This window comes from Pelophylax lessonae (assembly GCF_965119305.1).
Source record: "Pelophylax lessonae genome assembly, chromosome: 2".
NCBI lineage: Eukaryota > Metazoa > Chordata > Amphibia > Anura > Ranidae > Pelophylax > Pelophylax lessonae.
The window spans coordinates 467,436,148-467,460,223 of NC_138769.1; the positions used below are offsets into that span (position 1 = coordinate 467,436,148).

Here is a 24,076-nt window from a genome sequence, read left to right on the forward strand (position 1 = left end):
CCTGTGAAGTCGTGTGCACCGCGACTTCAGCGCGACTTGCACGGACTTCACATAATGGAAATCAATGCAAGTCGCTCCGATGTCGCCCCGAAGTAGTACAAGAACTATTTTCTAAGTCGGAGCGGCTTGAGTCGCTCCTATTAGAACGGTTCCCGTAGCACAGAATGGACCGCGACTTGTCAGGCTGACCAGTCGCCTGACAAGTTGCGGTAGTGTGAACCGGGAAGTTTTGTTATTTTAATTTCAATATTTCTAATCAATAAATGTTACAAAAGGAATGGAGAAAAAGGACATTTGAGATGATCTTGATTATGCATAGATGGTGTAAAGTGGTGTACATACAAAAGGCAAACATTTAGTATTTTTATGTCGGATGAGACCATTTCTAGGTCTTTAAGGTACATCTTCATATGTCCTTGACCAAATTTATGATTTACAGTTGAGTTTAGGGTGTAAGAGAACTATGTGCAATAGAGCTGTGTTCCAAAACAACAGAACGACAGCACAAACTGGAATAACAGGACAAAACATCACAGTCAATAGGTTTATGTCAAATTTCCGCCTTTTGTATATGGCACATTTAACCACCTTTGGACCGCCTGCCGCAGTATTACGTCGCTATTTTGACATTAGATACCGGGGTTATGGCAGCAGATGGCTGCCATAACCCCGGTATTTTCATACAGATTTGCCACTGGATCACTTTTATGGGCGGTGGGAGAGGTGCCGCTTTCCCCGGGGCCTTCGGTAGCGGGGAAAATTATCCTGTACTTTTCCCCTCCTAGGGAGTAAGTCGAGTAAGGGCAACCTGGCCCCCCACTCGACTCTCTTGCTTTTGAGGACCAGAGCGATGTCCTATGTCACTTCCTCACAACGGCTTTTTTTTCATGATGAAATGATTGATTGCTTTTTAGTGTAGATGTGAGATCTGAGGCCTTTTTGACCCCAAATCTCACATTAAAGAGGACCTGTCCTGCTTATTTTTTATTACAAGAGATGTTTACATTCTGTGTAATAGGAATAAAAGTGATCAAAATTTTTTTTTTTTAAATGTCAGTGTAAAGATAAAAGGTAAAATAAAGAAAACAACCCGTCCCTCCGAGCTCTCGCGCAGAAACTAATGCAAATGCAAGTTGCGCCCAAATATATGTAAACGGTGTTCAAATCACACATGCGATATCACCGCAATTGTTAGAGCGCGAGCAATAATTCTAGCCCTAGACTTCCTCCATAACCTGTAAACTGGTAACCTGTAGACATTTTTAAAGCGTCGCCTATTGAGATATTTAAGTACCAGTTTTGAAGCATGACATGTTGGGTATCTATTTACTTGACGTAACATTATCTTTCACATTATAGAAAAAATTGGGCTAAATTTATTTTTCTTATTTTTAATTAAAAAAAATTGTGTTTTTAATAAAAAAAAAAATTGCTTTTGTAAGACTGCTGCACAAATATGGTGTGACATAAAGTATTGCAATGATCTCCATTTTATTCTCTAGGGTCTCTGCTAGAAACCCCAAATATTATATATTTGTTTTTAAGTAAATTTTCTAGCAAAAAATACTGATTGTGACTTGTAAACAACAAGTGTTAGAAATAAGCTTGGTCCTTAAGTGGTTAATCAGTAGAGAAAATTGTATGCCAATCAATCCATACTTTTCACAGAGTTTTAGCAGCTTGATATCTGTGGCATGCCTGTGGGTTGTCTCTGTCACTTCGTGGATAGAAGGAGCTGAATGATCTTACCAATGGCGTACTAGAGCTAATATTGCGCTTAGTAGAATGTGAATGGCTATATCTCTAATGTCTATTGGTATTGTTTCTATACCTAAGGACAGAAGAGCCAGTCCTGGCAATATGGGTGCAATTATCCCCAGAATTTGTGTGAGCAATAGGAAGATTGCTGTCCAAAAGGTGACTATAACCGGGCATGTCCAAAGTATGTGGTATAGTCTACCTATTGCTCCACAGTTCCTCTAGCATGTAAAAGGAGCTTGTGGCGAAAATCTGGATATCCTAAATGGAGTTAAGTACCACCTAAATAAAAAAATTTTGAGTCAATTCCCACATGTTAACACTTTTTGTTTCTGCATTTGTGATGCTGAGCGTCTTTTGCCATTGTACAGGAGTGTAAGAGATCTTTTTCCCATGCTTGGATATTAGAGGTTTTAATTTAATATGTTTCTATTGTTCAGAAAATTATAAAATAGTGAGATACCTTTAATCTTGGTATTAGATTTAGAGCATGGGTTTCCAACCTTTTGGCTTCTCTGGGCCACACTGAGTGTAGAGAAATTTTCTCAGGCCGCATAAAAGAGATTTGAAGTGGTCATGGTGGTAGGAGTCAGAAACACTGCACATGCTGGGATATTTACAATTATGTGCTGGGGGCTAGTTGCACCCCTAGCACACATGACTTAGGCAGCCAGAAAATATCACGTCCTTATTCATACATGTATGAACAAGGACATGACATATTATGACAAAACACAACTAGTTACTAAAAAACATATTGCAACAATTTACACACGCTAATGCTCAGACCTTCTCTACTTATTTTGCAGACTGCTGGCAGTTACTGCTGGCGGTTAATGCTGGTCATGCGGGTACTGCTGGTCATGACATCGGGTACTGCTGGAGGAAGCAGCAGCTGCAGTAGAGAGCAGAGCCACTGCTTCCTGTATGGCTGCTGTCACAGGCGGAGTGCATTTCATATCACTCCACCTGTGACAGAGCCGGAACTATACAGGAAGAAGCAGCGGCTCTGTCACTGACTACAGACATCCTAAGTCTCCCGCGGCAGCCGGGAGGTTGCACGGCACTTGGAGCCTAGTGCGAGCCCATCCAATGCAGCCTAATCAGTGCCCATCCAATGCAGCTTCACCAGTGCGTGCCCATCCAATGCAGCCTGATCAGTGCCCATCCAATGCAGCCTCACAAGTGCATGCCCATCCAATGCAGCCTGATCAGTGCCCATCCAATGCAGCCTCACCAGTGCATGCCCATCCATTGCAGCCTGACCAGTGTCCATCCAATGTAGCCTCACCAGTGCGTGCCCATCCAATGCAGTCTGCAATGAAGAGAGCGGAGAGCCACTGGATTACACAGAGCGGGGATCTTCTGCTTACCCGGCGGCCGCTGTCATACGAAGCCCTGCCTCCTGGACCGGCTCCTATGATAGACGTCACCAATGTGCTGTCTATCATAGGAGCCGGTCCAGGAGGCAGGGCTTCGTATGACAGCGGCCGCCGGGTAAGATCCCTGCTCTGTTTGTAATCCAGCGCCGCTCGCCCCCCCCCTCCTCTGAGGCAGCCTCTGCCTACAGTTAGTTGGAAGCCTGCCCTCGACTCGGACATGCTTGACTTAAAGTGATATTGGGCTACATTCCATGGCAGAGATATTCAATCTGCAGGGATCTAAAAGTTTTGGGTGCTGGACCTATCATCAGTCCATCTATCCCTTTAATTTCTTTGTCCAGAATGATAATGGGCAAACTGAGTAGAGGGAACAGTATTGGTTAGCTAGAAGAAAGTCTGTTATCTTTTAACTTTCTTTAACAAACCAAGCTGTCCAGCAAAAGTGGCAGTTACAGGATTGAGTTAAACCACTGAACACTGACAGGGTGCTTATAATGGTTACCAAGGCAAAAAAATTTCTCTGATTTAAAGTGTTTGCTGGAATTTTCCTTTAATCTTTTAGTCGAGTCCATGTAAATCTGCATCTGATGCTACCTTCTCCCCAGGCTGACCATGCTGCTGTCTAGGGTTGCAACGAACGATTATTTTCATAATTGATTAGTTGGCCGATTATTTCTTCAAATAATTGGATAATAACTTTAAAAAAAGTGTGGTTTGTATAATTTAGTTAAAATGTAAAGTTAAAAAAAAAAGGCAATCTATTCCTAAATTTTTCTATATGCAGTGGTATACCAATTACCGGTATATGGTTAGGGAGAAAAATCTCGAATCCACTCTGAAAATAACGGACAGAAGAGAAATTCTGTATATACTGTTAGAGGTTGAATCTGGTAAATATCATCAGACTCAAAAACATTTTCATTTTAAGAACGTTTATTCGATTTTCTAAACGTTAGTAACGTCAAACAGACATTTGTTTTCGCCCACAGTGACGGGAAAATTAGAAGGAGCAGAATAAAAAAACTTCTTGGCCAAAGGAATTTTCAGTGTATGTGGTTTTCATTCAGAAGTTACATTCATTTTAAAACAATTTTAAAAGCAAGTGAAATTTTTAAACTACATTCTTTCATTCAGCGAATGTACAAAGATTTTTCGTATGAATATTCTCATCCGAAAATCGATGTGTTTGGCTAGCATAAGGCTCGGTTTACACCTATGCAGTTTGCTTATGAGACGTCTCTGCAGTGCTTTTTGTTTTGTGTTTTAGCACACGCGATTTGCTGTGCATTTCTTATGCTGTTTTTGGCCAATTTGTTGTTAGATTAAAAAAACGCAAATTGTGGCAAAAAATGCAATACATGCTTTTCTGCAGCTTCTCCATTAAAGTCTATTAAACCAAACAAGCAAAAAAAGCACTGTTTTGCGTTGAAAAAAAGTCCTTGACCCTTTTCAAATCAAAGCGGCTGAAAAAAGCATAGATGTGAACGTGTCCCATACGAAACCATGTTAAATGAACTGTAGTGCATTTTTGCAATGAAAACGCATAGGTGTGATCCAGACCTAAGACGTTTAGTAGCAGCAGCATGCTTTTTTTTTTCTTGTATCACCTGTTATAATGTGCTTTAAAAAATTAAATTAGCCCTTTATAGTACAAAAAGGGCAGATAATCACTACTATAAGTGGTTCATTTATACTGTGAAACAGTGAAAAGTAATGTATATCATATATTTAAAAATGAATATACCCAGAATTAGGATATATGGGCATTTTAACTAGGAGTCAGACATGAAGTTATAGAAAGGGTGGAAGAGCGATATAAATCTTTTATATTAAAGTAGTACTAAAAGCTGAGATTTTTTTTCATGGATATAATTATTTTAACCACTTGCCGACCGCTCACATGGAGCGTACTGCGGCAAAGTGGCTCTTTCCCGTCCAGCGACGTAGACCTACATCGCTGGACTCCTCCCCCTGTAGGCGGCGCTCGCGCGCCGCCGGAGGCGCGCTCCCGCTGTTTTCATTCACAGCGGGAGTCGGGCCAGGGGAGGAGCGGCGGCGATCGCCGCTGTTCTGCCCCGATCGTCGGGGAATCGAGTGAGGAGATCCGCCCGCCTGTGTAAACAGAGCGGGCGGATCTCCAAAGTGACAGGGACTGACAGATCGGAGTGTTCAACATAGCTGAACATCCGATCTGTCCTTCTGTCACTCAGTCACCTCCCCCCCCACACGTCAGTAAGCACCAGGCATACATTAACCCCTCCCTCTCCAATAAAATTAACCCCTTCACTGCCAGTGTCATTTTTACAGTAACAGTGCATATTTATAGCACTGATTACTGTAGTAATGTCACTGGTACCCCCAAAAGTGTCAAAAATGTCAGTCAAGGGTCCGATCTGTCCGCCGCAATGTCGCAGTCCCGCAAAAAAAATCGCAGATCGCCGCCATTACGCGTTAAAAAAAAAAACACCAAAAATGACAGAAATCTTTCCCGTAGTTAGTAAACGCAATAACTTTTGCGCAAACCAATCAAAATACGCTTATCGTGATATTTTTTTTTACCAAACATAGGTAGCAGAAAACAAATTGGCCAAAAATTTTAAAAAAATTAGATTTTTACATTTTTTGGGGGGAATTTCATATAAAAAAATGTTAAAAATATTATTTTTTCAAAATAAACGCTCTTTTTTTGTTTATAGCACAAAAAGTAAAAATCGCACAGGTGATCAAATACCACCAAAAGAAAGCTCTGTTTGTGGGAAAAAAAGGACGTAAATTTCGTTTGGGTATGGCGTTGCACGACCGCGCAATTGTCAGTTAAATTCGCACAGCGCCGAATCACAAAAAGTGGCCTGGACGTAAGACAGCAAAATCCTCCGGTGGTAAAGTGGTTAACCTGTTCCCGACCGCCTGCCGCCTATTTACTGCGGCTCGCCTGCACAAACCGACATAGACCTACGTCGGTCGCGCGCCTGCAGCTAGTGGGCGAGCGCACTGTCGCCACCGGTGCACTCCTGCCCCAACTCGGCAGCGGGGACTCCAATGCATGGGGCAGTCGGCTCCGATTGTCGCCTGACACCTGCGATCGTTCACCGCTGAGAGAAAAGAACAGTCAGCTATATAGGATCACAGGTCTCTGTGATCATTTCACAAGCCACGCCCCCCCCCACAGTTAGAATCACTCCCCTAGGCTCACCTTTAACCACTTGATCACCCCCTGGTGTTAACCCCTTCCCTGCCAGTGTCATTAGTACAGTAACTGCATATTTTTTTAGCACTGATTACTGTAGTAATGTCCCTGGTCCCCCCCAAAAGTGTCAAAAATGTCAAGGGTCCAATCTCCGCCGCAATGTCGCAGTCCTGCAAAAAATCGCAGATCGCCGCCATTACTAGTAAAAAATAAAACAAAAATGAAATAAATCTTTCCCGTAGTTGGTAGACGTGATAACTTTTGCGCAAACCAATCAAAATACGCTTATTGCAATTTTCTTTTACCAAAAATATGTAGCAGAAAACAAATTGGCCTAAAATGTTAAACAATTTTTGATTTTTACATTTTTTTTTTTTTCGAGAATGTTATATAGCAGAAAGTGAAAAATATTGTTTTTTTTCCCAGAATTGTTGCTCTTTTTATTTTTATAGCGCAAACAATAAAAATCAGAGGTGATCAAATACCACCAAAAGAAAGCTCTACTTGTGGAAAAAAATTACATCAATTTTATTTGGGTTCAGTATCGCACAACTGCGCAATTGTCTGTTAAAATAACACAGTGCCGAATCGCAAAATATGGCCTGGTCATTAAGGGGGAAAATCTTCCGGTCCAGAAGTGGTTATATATAATGCACAATACTGGTAAAAGTTCCTGCCCAGGACTACATGTCCCATGAGGCATTGCTCCTCACACATTTAGTCACAAGTTCTCTGGCACTTACTGACATATATGGATGGTGTACTGAGCTGTATGTGTGCTGCACTGTGTCTTCTGACATGTATGATACGACAGTGTACTGAGCTGTATTTCATATGTAAACAAATAATGCATTCTATATGCAGGCTGACCAACTAATCGATTATGAAAATAGTTGACAACTATTTTCATAATCGATTCGTTTTTTTCGGCCCTACTGCTGTCTAATGGTTTTCCCACCTCTACTCCATCCAGAGTGGGGATACCTTAATACAGGTGTGGTACTGGCTGTATCACCAGGTGAAAATAAAGGGGAAAAAAATACCATGAATACAGTGACCACATTTAAAGGTAACTCCACTTATGTAGGGGGGAAAAATTACACAAATAAATATATATATATATATTATTTATTTGTGACACAAGTCATATTGTAATGACCTTATCCTTTTTAATCTGCAACTTTGTAATTTTCTGTAAAATGTAGTGCAATGTGGCTACCTGGAGGCTTTCTGTACACAGATGTTGTACAGAATGCCTCCCAAAGATTTTGGGCATCTCCTGCAACAAAGCTGTAATTTTTGGTAAGATACTCCCAAAGAGAAATAAAGCCTAAAGGTGCAGCAGCTGATTTGATAATTATAAAGTCATGCCAATTTAGATTCACCAAATGTACATGAATACAGACAAACAGCTAATCCTTCAGAATAACAAAAGGTAGGAATCTGCTGCTAATTTTTTAAAACCCCTGCAATGTATATAAATCACCCAGAAGGGAGTCTTTTTCCCCAACAAAAGTGGAGCTACTCTTCTAAAGATATTGCACAAGAAAGCCCGCAAACAGTTTGCTGGAAACAAGCAGACTAAGGACATGGAATACTGGAACCATGTCCTGTGGTCTGATGAGACCAAGTTAAAATTATTTGGTTCAGATGGTGTCAAGCGAGTGTGGCGATAACCAGGTGAGGAGTACAAAGACAAGTGTGTCTTGCTTACAGTCAAGCATGGTGGTGGGAGTGTCATGGTCTGGGGCTCCACGAGTGCTGCCGGCACTGGGGAGCTACAATTTATTGAGGGAACCATGAATGCCAACATGTACTGTGACATACTGAAGCAGAGCATGATCCCTACTCTTCAGGGACTAGACTGCAGGGCAGTATTCCAACATAACGACCCCAAACACACCTTCAAGATGACCACTGCCTTGCTAAAGAAGCTGAGGGTAAAGGTGATGGACGGGCCAAGCATGGCTCCAGATCTATGAGTGTTTTGTTCTTCAACCAAGGTTAAACCAGTTGAGACTGGGTTTTGTAAAAGTGGGATATTTGTATAAAGAATGATGTAAAGGTGTTATTATACACATGCAGTATCATTTTAAATAATGGGAGGGGAGATGTACTGTAACCAACCAATGAGAACAGTTTAGGTATGTCCAGCCCCTGGAATGTGCATGTAAATAGTTGCATAGTTAGTCTGGTTGAAAAAAGACACAAGTTCATCCAGTTCAACCAATGAATGTAATTGCTAAAAACAGCTAAACCGTAAGCATGTGCAATAGTATCCAGATGAACCTTACAACGTAATAGTATCTTGAAGAAGCTTACAACATAATGGTATCCTGACGAAGGGTATGATGTAATAAGCTTATGATGTAACCGTGTCCTGTGGAAGCTTACAACATAGTAGTATCCTGATGAAGTTTATGTTGTAATAGTATCCTGAGGAAGCTTGCAATTTAATAGTATCCTGACGAAGCTTGTGACGTAGTAGGAGCCTGAGAAAGCTTGCGACGTCCTAGTATCCTGAGGAAGCTTGCAAGGTCACAGTGTCCTGACGAAGCTTGCGAGGTCACAGTGTCCTGACGAAGCTTGCGAGGTCACAGTGTCCTGACGAAGCTTGCGAGGTCACAGTGTCCTGACGAAGCTTGCGAGGTCACAGTATCCTGACGAAGCTTGCGACGTCCTAGTATCCTGACGAAGCTTACCACGTAGTTGTATCCTGACGAAGCTTACCACGTAGTCGTATCCTGACGAAGCTTACCACGTAGTCGTATCCTGACAAAGCTTACTAAACAATAGTATCCTGATGAAGCTTACGACAATGTGATTCCTGTGAATGATTCCGACTCCTCCATCTTACCAGCCACTCAGTGTCTACCACTCCTCTCTGCCAATCCCTGCACTGCCTTTTAATTGCTCAGCAAATATAATTTAAATTATTAACAACAACATACAAAGCCATTTACAACTCTGCCCCAAGCTACTTCACCAATCCTGTCTCAAAATCTCACCCAAAGTTTCGTCCCTGCTCCTCCCAAGACATCCTGCTCTCTAGCTTCCTTGTCCCTTCCTCCCATGCTTGTCTGCAGGACTTTTCCAGAGCAGCTCCCATCCTCTGGAACTCTCTACCTCAATCTGTCCTGCTATCTCCTACTCTGTCCATGTTTAGACAATGCCTGAAAACTCTCTTCAGGGAAGCCTATCCTACCTTCAACTGAATCTTTTATTTATCCCATCAGTTCTTTCCTCACTGGTATTACCTTTTGTTCTGGTTTACCCTCCCTATTGTAAGCTCTCTGGAGCAGGGCCCTCCTAACCATCTTGTATTGAATAGTATTGTTGCTATACTTTCTCCACTTTATATTGTATAGCGCTGCACAAGCTGTTGGCGCTATATAAATCCTGTATAATTATCATGACATTTGCAAAGTCTGGTTTACAGCAGGGAAAGATACAGACCAAGGTTTCTTCATTGTTGTCCAGATAAGTACAGCAGTAAACAATTGAACTGTCTTGCCATGTGTTGCTGCTTGGGCTTGATAAAAGAAGGGATGCTGTTCTAGTTACAGAACACTTGTGAAGGTTCTGATGTAACCCAGATAAGCACAGCAGCACTGATTGTATGCTTAAACGGAATTGCTAAGTACCCTGACATTCTTTGTATGAGAGAAGAAGGGACTTTCTTCTGTTCACAGAACATGTGGACATAAAGTGTGGTAGGTGCTGGTTTCACACTTGTTAAACATTGGGCTTTTGTAGGATGCACCAGTATAGCACAGAAGGTTTGCTGCATGTACAGTAAGAAGAGAAGTCCAGGAATTGGATATAAATAATTTAAATTGTTCGTGTCTTTGGTTTTTATGTGTGCTTAAGATATCAATTCCTATGGCATAATGTGATACGCTACAGGACAAATGATTCAGACACAAAGACAGGGAGGCATGTCTGTATAATAGGAGAATATACAATCATCCGTGAAAAGAAATGTGATGCATTAATTCACCCCTTTGTTAGCAAACATATTAAAGGAATAAGTCAGTGTTTGTAATATTTCTGGGGATACACATGTGTAATAATAAAAAATAAAAGTATAAAGTTGGTGCTGGACTTGAGAGATTTTTGAATCCTTGTTTACAAAATGACATATAATTTTATATGTTGAACCGATCATTAATATGTCGACCTGATTGTCGATTGACATAGGATATGTAAAGAACTGATTTAAACAAAAAAGATAGATGAGGTGGTTAGGGTTTTAATTTTATTTATTTATTTTTTTGTGGCTGGATTCCTAACTATACAGCCCCCCCCCCCAATGTGTTTTTCATTGAGATTAAAAGAAATGCATTATGATGTTGACGTGTGCTATGATGCTGTGCGCTGAGATGCGTTTTGAATAATTTTAATGGAAAACGCATCAAGCTTTTTACCATACATTGGTTATGCAGGTTATTTTCCACAGGACAGGAAAGATTCCTATACTGAATAAAACCTAGAAGCAGAGAATAGGGCATAAGGTGACCTTTGGACATTGAAAACCATAAACCCTTTAATAAAAAAAAAAAATGGCTAAAATGCACTCACAAGCAAACGGGACTATAGCAGCTTATCTGAAGCCTGTGAAGATTTGACAGCCCTAAATGGTCAATGAGGAGGCCCTCAATATCATCGTAACTTTTAAAGTTTCCACTGTATCATCGTAACTTGGAGCCAGCTCACACTTTCAGGTTGCGAGGAGGCAGTGGCTTTGCTATTGCTACGTGTTTTCGGGGGCTTCTTCCCCTTTAACAAGCCAAAAGATTGCAGTAACTATAGGGATCTATTATAGCAGCTATGATGTTATTGGGGGGGGGGGGGAGGGGGGAGAGTCCCTTATTAACATAAACAGGCAGAGGAAACTAAGGTAAATAGAACTCTAGGAGAGAATCTAGTCAGGGGTAGGCAACTTTGAGAGGCGGAGATCTAGCTGAACAAAATGAAATACATCAAAGACCACATGGGTTTGGTGCCCTTATAGTTTTTTTAGGGAATAACTAGCAAGGCCTAACTAAATAGTAAGAAAAACTGCGAAAAATATACTAAAACAAATGTCACTGAAAAAATGTAACCTTACACTATGTTTAAAGTGGTCAGTGTCAGTGAGTAGAGCAGTGGACATTGTCAGTAGAACAGTGGCTGCTGTCAGTAGTTTTTCATTTATCATTTTTTTACAATTTTAATTTTTTTTTTTTTTTTTTTACAAAATGTTTAAGGAGCTCTGTTGGGGGCCTTTGGGGGAATATTGGGATCTAAAAACAGACCCCTGATGTCTCACTTTTGGAGCCGAGAAAGGGACTGAGGACATAGATTCCCCAGTCCCGTTTCTACAGCCTCAACTGCACTTGACAGTGAATGAATGGAAACACCCCCTAGTGACTTTAATGCAAAATGCCCCCTAGTGATGTCGATGCAAAACGTCCCCTAGTGATGTCGATGCAAAAACATGTCCAATTGACGTCGATGCAAAAACGCGTCCGTCCCATTGACGTTGATGCAAAAACGGGGCCGTCCCATTGACGTTGATGCAAAAACACGTCCGTCCCATTGACATTGATGCAAAAACACGTCCGTCCCATTGACATTGATGCAAAAACACGTCCGTCCCATTGACATTGATGCAAAAACACGTCCGTCCCATTGACGTTGATGCAAAAACGCGTCCCATTGACGCTGATGCAAATTTCCACATTGATTAAATTCAAATAATAATAAAAAAACTTTTCGACCAAGTGCATCCTGAATTTTCGGTTTCAGTTTCAGTACCAGAATTTTCATTTTGGTGCACCACTAATCTTTACCATCCCGTTCCACCTCTCTCCATCCTTAAGCCATCTCTCACAGCAGGAGAGGAGGGAAGCCGGCAGCACTGTGGGGGGAAAAACGGGGACAAGGGTGCTGGGCACCCGAAAGAGGAGGAACGGGGACAGGAGGGTTGGTGATGACGGCACATACTGGGACCTATCCCCTTTCATCCTGCAGCTGCTGGTTGCAGTTGGGAGAGAGAGAGAGATGGCTTTCAGCAGCTGCAGGAGGAAAGGGGGGTCAGTACCACTAAATGCAGCCCCTCCTGTACTAGTTCCAGGGTCATCAAGGAAGCCACCCCTTGATCGTTTATGTACATTTTTCATGGGGCACAAGAAGCTGCCACATAGGCTTGAGATAAGCTGCTGTACTCCATCTTGCTTATGAGTGCACTTTTTATCATCTTTTATTAAAATGTATTTGGTTTTTACTGCAGGGAGTCTGACTTGTGCCTTATGCTATGCTTTTCATGTTTTTTTTTCAGAATCCATGGATACCTTGTTTTAAAGCTTTTTTACCGTTTGTTAAAAATATGTAATAATGTACGTAGACTAGACATAAGTGCACTTTATTGGGTTAGCTGCATTTAGTTCTGACATTCCCTAAAAATGTGGTGTATTTTTAAAATGTGTCAATTAACAAACATTTTCTCTTGTTCTGCTGTTTTAGGGAGTTGTGAAAAACCGATGGGCAATTCTCTATCTTTTGCTTAGCCTTAATGAAGATCCACGTAAACAACCAAACAAGGTAAGCATAGATAAGAGTGCTTTTCAATATATTGTTACTTTTTAAAAAGCAACTAAACTGTGGAAACGGTGCCCATAGTTAAACTCCAAACACACTGGCTTAAAAATTTATGCTACTACAGGAGTTCTATGTTCTACCTGTAGAAGCAGCTCAATGTTATCCTATCTGTCCATGCACATTTGGACGATTACAGGCATTTTTAAGCTCAATGTTTAGAGGCAGGAACAAAAAAACCCCTCTGCTTTGCGTTTTTGATTGGAGGTTACTGGCAGAAAAAAAATGCAAAACTCTCCTAAACTTGTCTGAACTCCGTATGAGCGTTTTTTTCTGCCAGGAGAACTGAGGTTTTTTTAAGCTCAGTGTGCATGGAGCCCAAGGCAAGCAGAGGACAGAGTATTAGTATTGACTGTGGTCTCCATGCATTTGATCTTTTTCCATAACCTGTGCTGGCACTGTATCAGTTTTGCTTCCTCATGTCAGAGCCTGTAGCACAGTAGTTTCCAGTAACTAGCAGTCAGAGACAGCAGTGTCTTAGATCTCACACAGCAAATATACAGCAATTAAGCTGCCTAGGCACCTTTTACATAGCATGATGTGCATTGCTATTTTTCATGACAACTTAAAAACAAAGTAAATTTTTTAGGATACTGCTTAGCAGCGATTAACATTTCTAAAAGTTTTTCTCAAACATTTCAAATGTTTACCTATTGTCCATTTCAGCCCCCGTTCACACTAAGGCAACCTGTGAGGCGACCTGGTCGCCTCACAGGTCGCCTCCCATAGGGAAGCTGCGGACCCGTTCTAATAGGAGCGACACAAGTCGCTCCGACTTAGAAAAAGGGTCCAAAGCTTCTTTGGGGCGACCAGGAGGCGACCGCCATAGACTTCAATGTTATGAAGTCCGTGTCGGCCGCTCCGAGGTCGCGGCGCGCTGCTCGCACCGCGACCTCGGAGGTCGCGGTGCGAAGTAGCGTCGCCCCTATGTGAACGGGGGCTTAGGGTAACGTAAACTCTAGGTTTATAAACAAAATGGCAACAGAGCAACAAAAAAATATACATTACATAAACATTAAATTACAAAAACAAATCAATGAAGTCATACAGAATATGCTAGTTTAAAGAGATGAGTTTTGAGACGTGATTTGAAAATGGTTAGGAAGTCAATGTTGCAGATGTCATGAGGCAGGGTGCTCCGAAGTCAAGGGGAAGAGCTGCTAAAGGATGGCATTACCATAGTGGTCAGGTGGGTGGATGGAACATTAAGATTGATAGAAAACCTGAGAGTTCAGGAGGGTCTGTTAATATGTAGGAGCTCACTAAGGCTCCGTTCACATCTAGGCGTTTTGGGGAGTTTTTCTGCTCTAGGATCAGCTCTCAAAACGCCCAACAAGACAAATCCTATTCATTTCAATGGCCCCTGTTCACATCTGAGCGTTTTGACGCTGTAAGCAAAACGCCCAACGCTCAAAAAAGTACATGAGCTTCTTTTTGGGCAGATTACAGGCGTTTTTCATTGGTTTCTATTCAATCTAAAAACGCCTGCACAAAAAACCTGTAAATCGCGGTAAAAATCGAGGTTAAAATCGCAGTAAAAACGCGCGAAAACGCTACGCTCAGGTGTGAATGTAGCCTAAGGTACAGAGGAGCGGGGTCGGGGTTGTGAATGACCTTAACCACTTCCCACCCACCCTATAGGCAATTGACCGCGGGAAGATGGTTACATTATCCTGACCGGATGTCATATGACGGCGGCAGGATAATGCACTCTACGCGCCCCCTGACGTAGGCTCTTCACCATGTGACCAGCTGTATGCAATCACAGCTGGTCACATAGTAAACAGGAAGAGCCGTTGACCCGACAGGCACGAGTAGAGGAGAGCCGATCTGCGGCTCTCCTGACGGGGGGGGGGGGGGGTCTGTGCTGGTAATCAGAGCATTGATTACCAGTGCAGACCCTTGGGGGGGTTGGGGTGCCACTAGAACCACCAGGGATGCCCTCCCATGACCCCAGGGATGCCCACCATGGTCACCATGGTCACCAGGAATGGCAATCAGGGCTCAGGGAGCCTGCCAGTGGTGCCCTAGCCATCAGTGCTGCACCCCATGCCATCTATCAGTGCTGCCCACCAGTGCCCATCAGTGCTGCCCACCAGTGCCCATTATTGCCGATCAGTGCCGCCTATCAGTGCCCACCAATGATGCATATCAGTGCCCATCAGTGCTGCATATTAGTGCCACCCCATCAGTGCCTCCTCGTCAGTGCGGCCTCATCAGTGCAGGAAAACATTTATTTATTTACAAAATTTTATAGCCTAAACAAACTTTTTTTTTTTCCAAACTTTTCGGTCTTTTTTTATTTGTGTAGCAAAAAAGAAAAAACCTTGCGGTGATCAATTACCACCAAAAGAAAGCTCTATTTGTGGGGAAAAATGACATAAATTTGGTTTAGGTACAGTGTTGCATAACCACGCAATTGTTATTCAAATTGCAACAGCGCTAAAAGCTGAAAATTGGCCTGGGCGGGAAGGGGGAAAAGTGCCTTGTATTGAAATGGTTAAAGTAAGTAACCGAATCTTAAAATCAGTATGATATTTGACTGGAAGCCAGTGGGGGTGCTGAAGGACAGGAGGGATGTGATTAAAAGAAAGGTAAAAATAAAAACTAGAAAATGACAAGAAATGACTTAATAGGTAAGTGTTTCATATACATAAAGTGCCAGTGTAAATTAAGTCCATAAAGAAACATAAAATGCAAAAAAGGCCAACGCAATAAATTAATAAAGCTTCTTATAGTTTGTGCAATCAAAAAAGTCTATTTGATAAGGTGCTTCATAGGGATGACACCACACTGTAACGACAATTTTCCACTCGTGCTCCTTTCAGCAGGTAAAGTGCAAGCTCACCTCCATTATAGACTCCTAAGGGTCAATAAAGCATAAACATAGATCAATCTGATGGGCCAAACTCCGGTGTTCAGGTTCCTTTAAGAACAATAGAATTCCCTCTCCAAGATGGCTCCACACAGCTCACAAAAGAACACACAGAAAAAATGGCCTGTAATAGTGCAGTACCTGGGTTATTAAGCTCAACACACCGCACAGAACCCACTTAAATGCACTCACATTTATTATGTAAAAAAACAAGCATATAATAAAATCCAGCTTCTCACGTGATCCAGTGAAAACTCCTGCTGCCAGGCTCAACCTCTATGCGTTACGCCACCAACGCACATGTCTTAATCTGGAGACTTTTTTTGATTGCACAAGCTATAAGAAGCTTTATTATTTATTGCATTGGCCTTTTTTGCATTCTATGTTTATGGATTTATTTTAATCTGGGGCACTATATATATATATATATATATATATATATATATATATATATAAACACTTAGAAAGTTGGAAGAAAGCCAGGATTAAATTTCCTGTAAACAGTCGGTAAGGGATTTCAGTGTAAGAGTGGTAGTAGATTTAGTGGACTGGTAGAGCTGGGTTTTATCCACATAGCAATGGAAGTGGATGTTACATTTACAAAATATGAGACCAAGAGAAAAAAGGTTGATTAGCAACAGAAGGCACACCAGTAGATATGGTTGAGATTTTAAAGATTTGAGTTGGATGAATGGAGTACAGCTAGAGAGATAAGATTTAGCCTAGGTTCAAACTGAATGCGGGTTTGAAATTGTGCGAGTTCAGCTGAACTAGCACGATTTCAGTCCAACTTCGGGGGTGATTGGAGAGACATCTGTGTGGATTCATGCACAGATGTCTATTGAAATCGCCCCCGAAATTGCCAAAAATTTTGCAGGAACTACTTTTGGGAATCAGTGCGGCGCCACAAAGTGGGCGTTGCACCAATTTGGTTGGTGCCGTTGCTGGCAATAGGCTACGATTTGGCATGCGATTTGACGTGTCAAATTGGCCCGATGTGAAACCAGTTCAGGGGTGTGTCAGTGAATCCAATGGAGGCTAATCTATCAAGCAGGATGTTATGAGAAATGGTATCAAAGGCTGCACTCTGATTCAAGGAGGATGAGGATAGTTATGAGACCAGAGTCAGCTGCCATGAGGCGATCATTTGTGATTTTTTACTAAGGCAGTTTTAGTCCTATGTAGGGGACAAAAAACAGACTATATTTGATTGAGTCCTAGAGGGAAGTATAGACCTGAGAAGCAACAGTTTTTTTCAAGGATTCTGGATAGAAAAGGAAGGTTGGAGATGGGCCGAAGGTTACTGAAGTCACTGGGGTCTGCACCAGATTTCTTAAGTTTGGGGGTTATTACAGCTCTTTTGAAACTGTATTGGAACAATACCAGAGGTGAGAGAGGAATTTATAATACATTACCTACCTGTATTTTTGTGGAGTGTGGAAGGAAACAAGAAATCTACACAAACACGCTTTTTTTGGGTGAAAATACAAACTCTTGGCAGTTTTTTTTTTTTTTGGAAAAAATATATTTTAATAAGTTACCCTTTCTTCCTTTTTTGTAAGAGTTCTTTTAGGAGTTATTGTATCAGCATGATAAGTGTAATTGTATTTGTTTCAGGTATCCAGCTATGCAACACTGTTTGCGCAGGCCTTGCCCCGTGATGCTCATTCGACACCATACTACTACGCAAGGCCGCAGACCCTCCAACTGAATTACCAGGACCGCAATGTTCAGTCTGTGCAGAATTCTGCTGCTTTGGGCAGTAGTGGGATTGGCAGTATTGGAATGTATTCTTTAAATGGGCCAACTCCACCACCACAGTCTTTTGTTCCTGGGTAAGCGAATATTATTCCACAGCACTGTTCCTCTCATTTAAAAGTTTACATTTGAAAAATAAGAGACAAAGATAATTTTGCAATTTCTGCTATATAAAAAATCTTTAAATAAGAAAAATTAGTAATTCCAAGATCACAAACAAAATAACGGCAAAGTATGTTTTATATTTTACAATTAGGATATATATGTTTGTTTATTAGTGTTCTGAAAGTTTGCTATTTGGATAGATTGGTGTAGGGTTGGAACCTCTGTCATGTGTGTGTTTTTTTTTTTTAATCGTGAGCTTCTCGTTTAAAATGAACACAACAAGAATAAACGGTGCAAAATAACAAAGCAAACATTTATACTCATCTAGGTTGATGCAGCATTGGATCAATGCTGTTCCCCGCTAGCTCTGCAGTGAGAGCAGACTGATCAAACACCGCTGATTGCTCAGTTCTCCCCCTCTGCTCTGAGCAGAGAGCGGTGACTGTCAGTCAGCGGTTCTTTGCTATACCCTCCACTGCTCAGGCAGTCAGCAGCTCACGGAGAGGCTGAGCCAGGTGTCGGTCCAGACTTCTGGGGATTTTTCCAGAGCCTGGACCAGCTGAATGACGTAAGCCAACAGTGGACTTTAGCCTGTTGTTGGCTGAAAATGGGTTACAGGAGTGCAGAACGAACTGCATTCCTGTGATCCATAGAAAGAATAGCCAAAAAAGCTTTGGCCATACTTCTCATTTAAAGTTGGAAAATCTCACCGACAAGCAATACAAACAGCAGTTCTTCCGATAGAGGATCTTAACCCTCCCCTACTCTATTAATGAAATACACAAACAGCAAAAAAAAACCTGAAGAGGTTCTAAACAAAAAAAATCGAGTTACTCAATATTTCTTATTGGTATGTGTTTACACCAATAAGACCAGTCTAGATACCTTGTTGCTGATATTTTTTATAATCTGGGTTTCTATATAGGTTTAGTAGTCTGTCTCAGTACATGTCTTTTGGTCTACGCAGACTGACTGAAAACACAGTGACCTTATCTCAGAAGTATTTCAGCAGATATGCTGGCCACATTCTGATATATTGCTTTGATAACTAATCTGTGTATTGCAGGAAATGTACAAATGTGAATATATCATTAAAAACTGCTTTCAGGTAAAAATCTCAGTTGGAGCACTTATCAAAGGTTTGTATTCATTACAAGCAGGATTTGCATTCTTATGCACATCAATGGGGATTTAACCTCCTGAGTCCCTGAGTGTTTTTCTCTATTACCCGTTTAGCCCCAGAACACTTTTTTCATTTTGGCAATGTCTTGGTTCCACTTTTTAGTTTGTAGTCTACATTAATGTATTGTACAATACTTTGTCGTATTTCAAGACAGAGAGGGCTTTCACTTGACAGCAAATTTTAGATACATATACATTTTAATCATACAGTACAGAACAAAGGCTGAGTATTTATAGATCTGTTATTGGCTTGTACATTCAGGTGATTGGACACAAGTAAACTTTAGGGGACACACCTCAGTTAATTGCTAGTGTCCTAAGGTTATGCACCTCTTTATGGAGAAATCACTCTCAGCTTCAAGTGTTTACCTTTTCAGAAAAAATGAAATGGTGAACTAACACCCACACCCTCCCCACCACACTGTCTGTGCCCAGTTTTGGGGATTTAAAATCCCTTGTCTTCTCACTCTTCGTTTTGTAGAGCTTCTGGGATGGCTCAGAGCGCTTCTGATTGACCAGAGCTGACTCTGTGGCTGTTCCATTTGCCAAATTTCATTTGAGACTTCTCCACATCTTGTTAACCTGGAACAAGCATGCCCCTTCTCTCGACCTACTCATGCTTTTGTCCAACCAAGCAAAAAATTCCCTAACTTGGTGGCTCTTCAGCTCAGCCTTAACAATATAGAAGTCTTTTCTTCCTTATTGCTGGAAAATTATAACAGCAGATGCCCGTCATTTAGGCTGGGGATAAGGGTTCCAGTCCCTCACGGTCCAGGGAACATGCTCATCAGTGGAAGCCAAGATCCTCATCTGCATCCTGGAGCTCAGAGCAATAAAGATATCTCTGTAACACTGGACCTCCCTTCTGCAAGGATAACCAATCAAGGTGCAGTCAGACAATGCCATGGCCGTGGACTACATCAAGCGTGTACCAGGAGTCCTTCAGCCTTGACAAAAGCAAGCCAGATCATGTCATGGGCAGAGACTCACCGTGCAGCAATCTCTGCGGCAGATATCCTGGGAGTGGACAGTTGGAAATCAGGTTAGCTCAGCCTCCACCACCTTGATCAAGGGGACATCTTCAATCGTATATGTTAGAAATTAGGAACCCCGTATGTGAATATCTTGGTCTCCAGATTCAACCACAAACTTCCTCAGTTTATGCCCAGGACCACAGACCCTCTAGCGCTGACTCCAGATGCCTTGATAATCCCCTGGTCCCAGTTCAGCCCAATCGTTGCCATTTTCCACAAATAGAGCTTTCTTTTGGGGATATTTGATCACCTCTGCAGTTTTTACTTTTTGCGCTAGAAACAAAAGAAGACTGGCAATTAAAAAAAAAAAAACAGTACTTTTTACTTTCTGCTATAAAACACAGCCAATAAATTTTTTTCTTTAAAATCTAATGACCCTTTTTTTAGGACCAGTGACATTATTACAGTGATCAGTGCTAAAAAAAAATGCACTGTCACTGCACTAATGACACTGGCAGGGAAGGGGTTAACATCAGGGGTGGTCAAAGGGTTAAGTGTGTCCCTAGGGGGTGCTTGCTACCTGTGTGGGGGATGGACTCACTGGATGAACACAGAGACCTGTGTTCCTAAGCAGGAACACAAGATCACTGTGTTCATGCCTGACAGAATGGCTATCTTATCTTGTTTACATAGGCAGATTCCCATTCTGCCTCTCCCGGGGATGATCGCTGATGGCCGGCGGACATTGGGTCTGCCGAGCCCATTGATTGTCATCCCCGCTAGCCAGTCATGGCGCAATCTCACCATCTAGTGGCTATTGGATGAAATGACGTACAGGTGCTTTGGATTTGCGCAATTGAGGCACACTGCCGCCGTATATACACGGCAGGCAGTCGGCAAGTGGTTAAATAGTACATGTACCTGATGGGGAACAGTTATGGCAATGTGAGTTTTATCGATGCATGGGTGATTATACACAGCTGGACTCTGTCAGCTAGTCCCGCCCAATGATTCATGGCCGGGACCTGCTGATCGGCTGTGTCCAATCACATAACGCATTGTTAGGCACACATTTAACCCCTTGATTGCCCTAAATATTAACCCCTACCAGCCAGTGTCTTTAGTACATTAACAGTTTATAGTTTTATCACTGTATTAGTATCACTGGTGATGTCAGTGGCAGTAAGTCAGTTCCCCCCGCAGCATCAGTATCGGATTGCCCACCACACTATCGCAGTTCCTTTATAAGTTGCTGTCCACCACTATTAGAAGAAAGAAGAAAAAAATCCTGCTATATACCATAGTTCGTAGACTCTATAACTTTCACGCAAACCAAGCAACATACACTTATTGGGATTTTTCTTTCCCAAGACATGTAGCAGAATACAGTTTGGCCAAAATTTATGAAGACATTTGATTTTTAATTTTTTTAACAGGATATGTTTTTATAGCAGAAAGTAAAAAATATTGTTTTTTTTTTTTTCTTTTTAAAATTTTTGGACTTTTTTTTAATTTATATCACAAAAAATAAGCTCAGTGGGGATCAAATACCACCAAAAGAAAGCTCAATTTGTGTAAGAAAATGAATTATATTTTGTTTAGGTACAGCATTGCAATGGCCAGTTAAATTAACACAGTGCCAAATAGCAAAAAAAGGCCTGGTCATGAAGGGAGTAAAACCTTCCAGACCTGAAGTGGTTAAAGTGGAAATACCTAGAGGTTGCTGCACATATCTGCAGTAGGGTTACAGCCATCTGCCACACATTCCCATGCCAATGATAAATCAAAGAAATGTACCATTAAAACTGTTAGCAAAGTTTTACTTGTGTCCTTGTGTTGGTTTTTGAACTGTTATGGATAGTGCTTGGTACCATTTGATTTAAAACATGAGTATGATAGCAAAACGCTTGACATTAACAAGCACATTCTTTTTTACTTTTCTATTTTTTTCTTCCAGTCAGTCATATCAAACCTCAGCAGTTGGGGATTCCCTCCGTCAACAGTTGGGTACGCGTCTTGCATGGACTTTAGCAACTGGTCAGCAGCCAGCTTTGCAAAATGTCACCAACAAGGGCTTTCCAAACACTGTGTCCCGCAATGTGCCAAGAACCAGGAGGGAAGGGGAGACAAGTGGTGAGTCCTTTTTTTCACACCTGCCCCTTATTTATATTCATTATCCGTGTTCTGAAAGTCCGTTCCTACTTTTTAAAAATGATAGTCTCATTGCAAAACAAAACAACATCCACTAATCAATCTGTTATTGAATAGATTGTTTCCAGGGCTCAGAGTCTCTAATATCCTGCCACTGTGTTTGCTTCTTCCCTGGCCCCGATCATTTTACCTTTCCCATTGTACCAGAAGATGCATAGTTTCTCGCCTCCTGTAGTGGGAGCACCTAGGCATGTCAGATTTCCAATCTATTTAGCCCACTCTCACTGCCTATGTTGATTTACAGGCCAAGAGACTGCTGGTCTGTCCCTCACATTATGACATCATACCTTGACTGACAGACCAGGAGACTCCCAGTCTGCTCGGCCACAAACCTGCCTACATTCACACCCATTGAGTGCAATAATTCCCATTGCATGATGGGAATTGTAGTGTGAAACAGTGGTGCCGAACAGCAAGGAAAAATCTATATTTACACTTCCATTGATTCCTCCCTTACTGTGCCCTGGCATAAATGCATTTTCTCATTTTAAATGATGTCCTATACGTTTATAAGGTAGTTAAAAATTGTTGGGCATTCAAAGTGTATGTATAGTCAAAAGGTTTTTGTGTTTTGATCTAGGTACGGAAGGGTTAAAATTCCTGTCAGGTTATTTTTTGCTGTCCTTGTACAATTAAGGAACTTTCTTTTAACGTCCTGTCCAAGAAGCGCAACAGGAAGTGGAAATCTCTACAAAGTGTGGGGAATTGGACCCTGAACAGGTGCCACCATAGGGAAACTTTTCCTTCCCTCTTTTTCTAGGGACAACACTAACATTTTTGATTTTCCTTCAATTTCTGTTTCAGTGGCAAAGGTCACCAATACATATATGGGGGTTAATCTCCCCTATGGGGACAGCAATAAAAAATGTGACATAATGTCTAACCCTTTCCCACCCTAGATACACTTTAAGGCCTTTTCTACAAAATATCTCTTTAGAAGTAGAAGGAAGTAGAAATACTTTTTACATAATTCTTTCCCTTTAATACCTTTGAACAGCTCTTCCGATCCCCTTATATAACAACTAGTGCAATGGAAAAAGTGTGGTCTTTGACAAAAATAGATTTTAGTGCAAAATACAGTTTTTTCTAATATACCCCTGCTTGCATCAGATTTAATAAATATGCCCCTATACAGTGTTTACTTTTTTGCTTTAGGTGTTTCTAAACCCAAGAACAAAAATCAAATGTATTGTGGCTTACCGGTCCCTAGATGAAATCGCTGAATTTGTTTTCATTGTCTAACTTTTTTCTTCTTTATTTATGCCTGTGGTTCCTGCCACCCTTCTTGTTCCGAAGTGACAATTGTACTGTATCTAGGAGGAGCAGCGCTGTCACCCTAGCAGGAGAGTGTGGTAGCACTATAGAACACCTCTTTCTCGATTAACATGGGGGGGGGGGGGGAGATGTTTTGTAGTTAGTCTTAAAACAAAAAGCAAAAATCTATTATATTGCAGTTTACCAACTCTTAGATGTGTTTTCTTTTTTGGCTTACTTCTATTTTCACTTGATGATTGAGCCTATAAGTTTGTTGTTTTTCAAAAGAACAAGCTCTCTTCCTGATATATCAGATTACTGGGAAGAGACAAATCATTTACCACTGCCAAGGGGTGCTTACAATGACCAGCTTTTATTCATCAATGTAAAGACTTTAACACAAAAGTAAAAGAAAACTGCTGTAGCTGATTATAAAGTGTGAGCTGGAGTTTGGCATCTATTTGTTAGTGTATGCAAATCTGCTAGTATATATAACCCTTCCCCCCCCCCCATATTAACCATGCTGCTCTCTGCTGTGCCCCTGTGCTCCGTCACCCAGAGTGGAGGCACTCTAATAAAGGAGGTGTGTTACTCACCAGATCGTCAGGTGTAAACAGAGGGAAAAAAGCCTAAAAAAGAAAACAAATGCAGCCACCCCAACTAATGATTGGTAAATGTATTACATTTTTGGTTGTGGATTTAATATAGCTTTAATCACTATCTGCCAAATCACGTACCTGTATGCCCTTTA

General features: G+C 41.5%; 1 protein-coding gene across 1 annotated transcript in view; it reads left to right on the plus strand.

Annotated features, from left to right (window-relative positions):
• The window catches only part of TUBGCP3 (tubulin gamma complex component 3), a 237,541-nt gene that overhangs the window by 46,737 nt on the left and 166,728 nt on the right, over nt 1–24,076 (plus strand). The window contains exons 4-6 of the mRNA XM_082245180.1: nt 12,835–12,912; nt 17,459–17,676; nt 21,818–21,993. Of these exons, the coding sequence (XP_082101306.1) occupies nt 12,835–12,912; nt 17,459–17,676; nt 21,818–21,993 (472 nt within the window). The remainder of the gene's footprint in view (nt 1–12,834; nt 12,913–17,458; nt 17,677–21,817; nt 21,994–24,076) is intronic.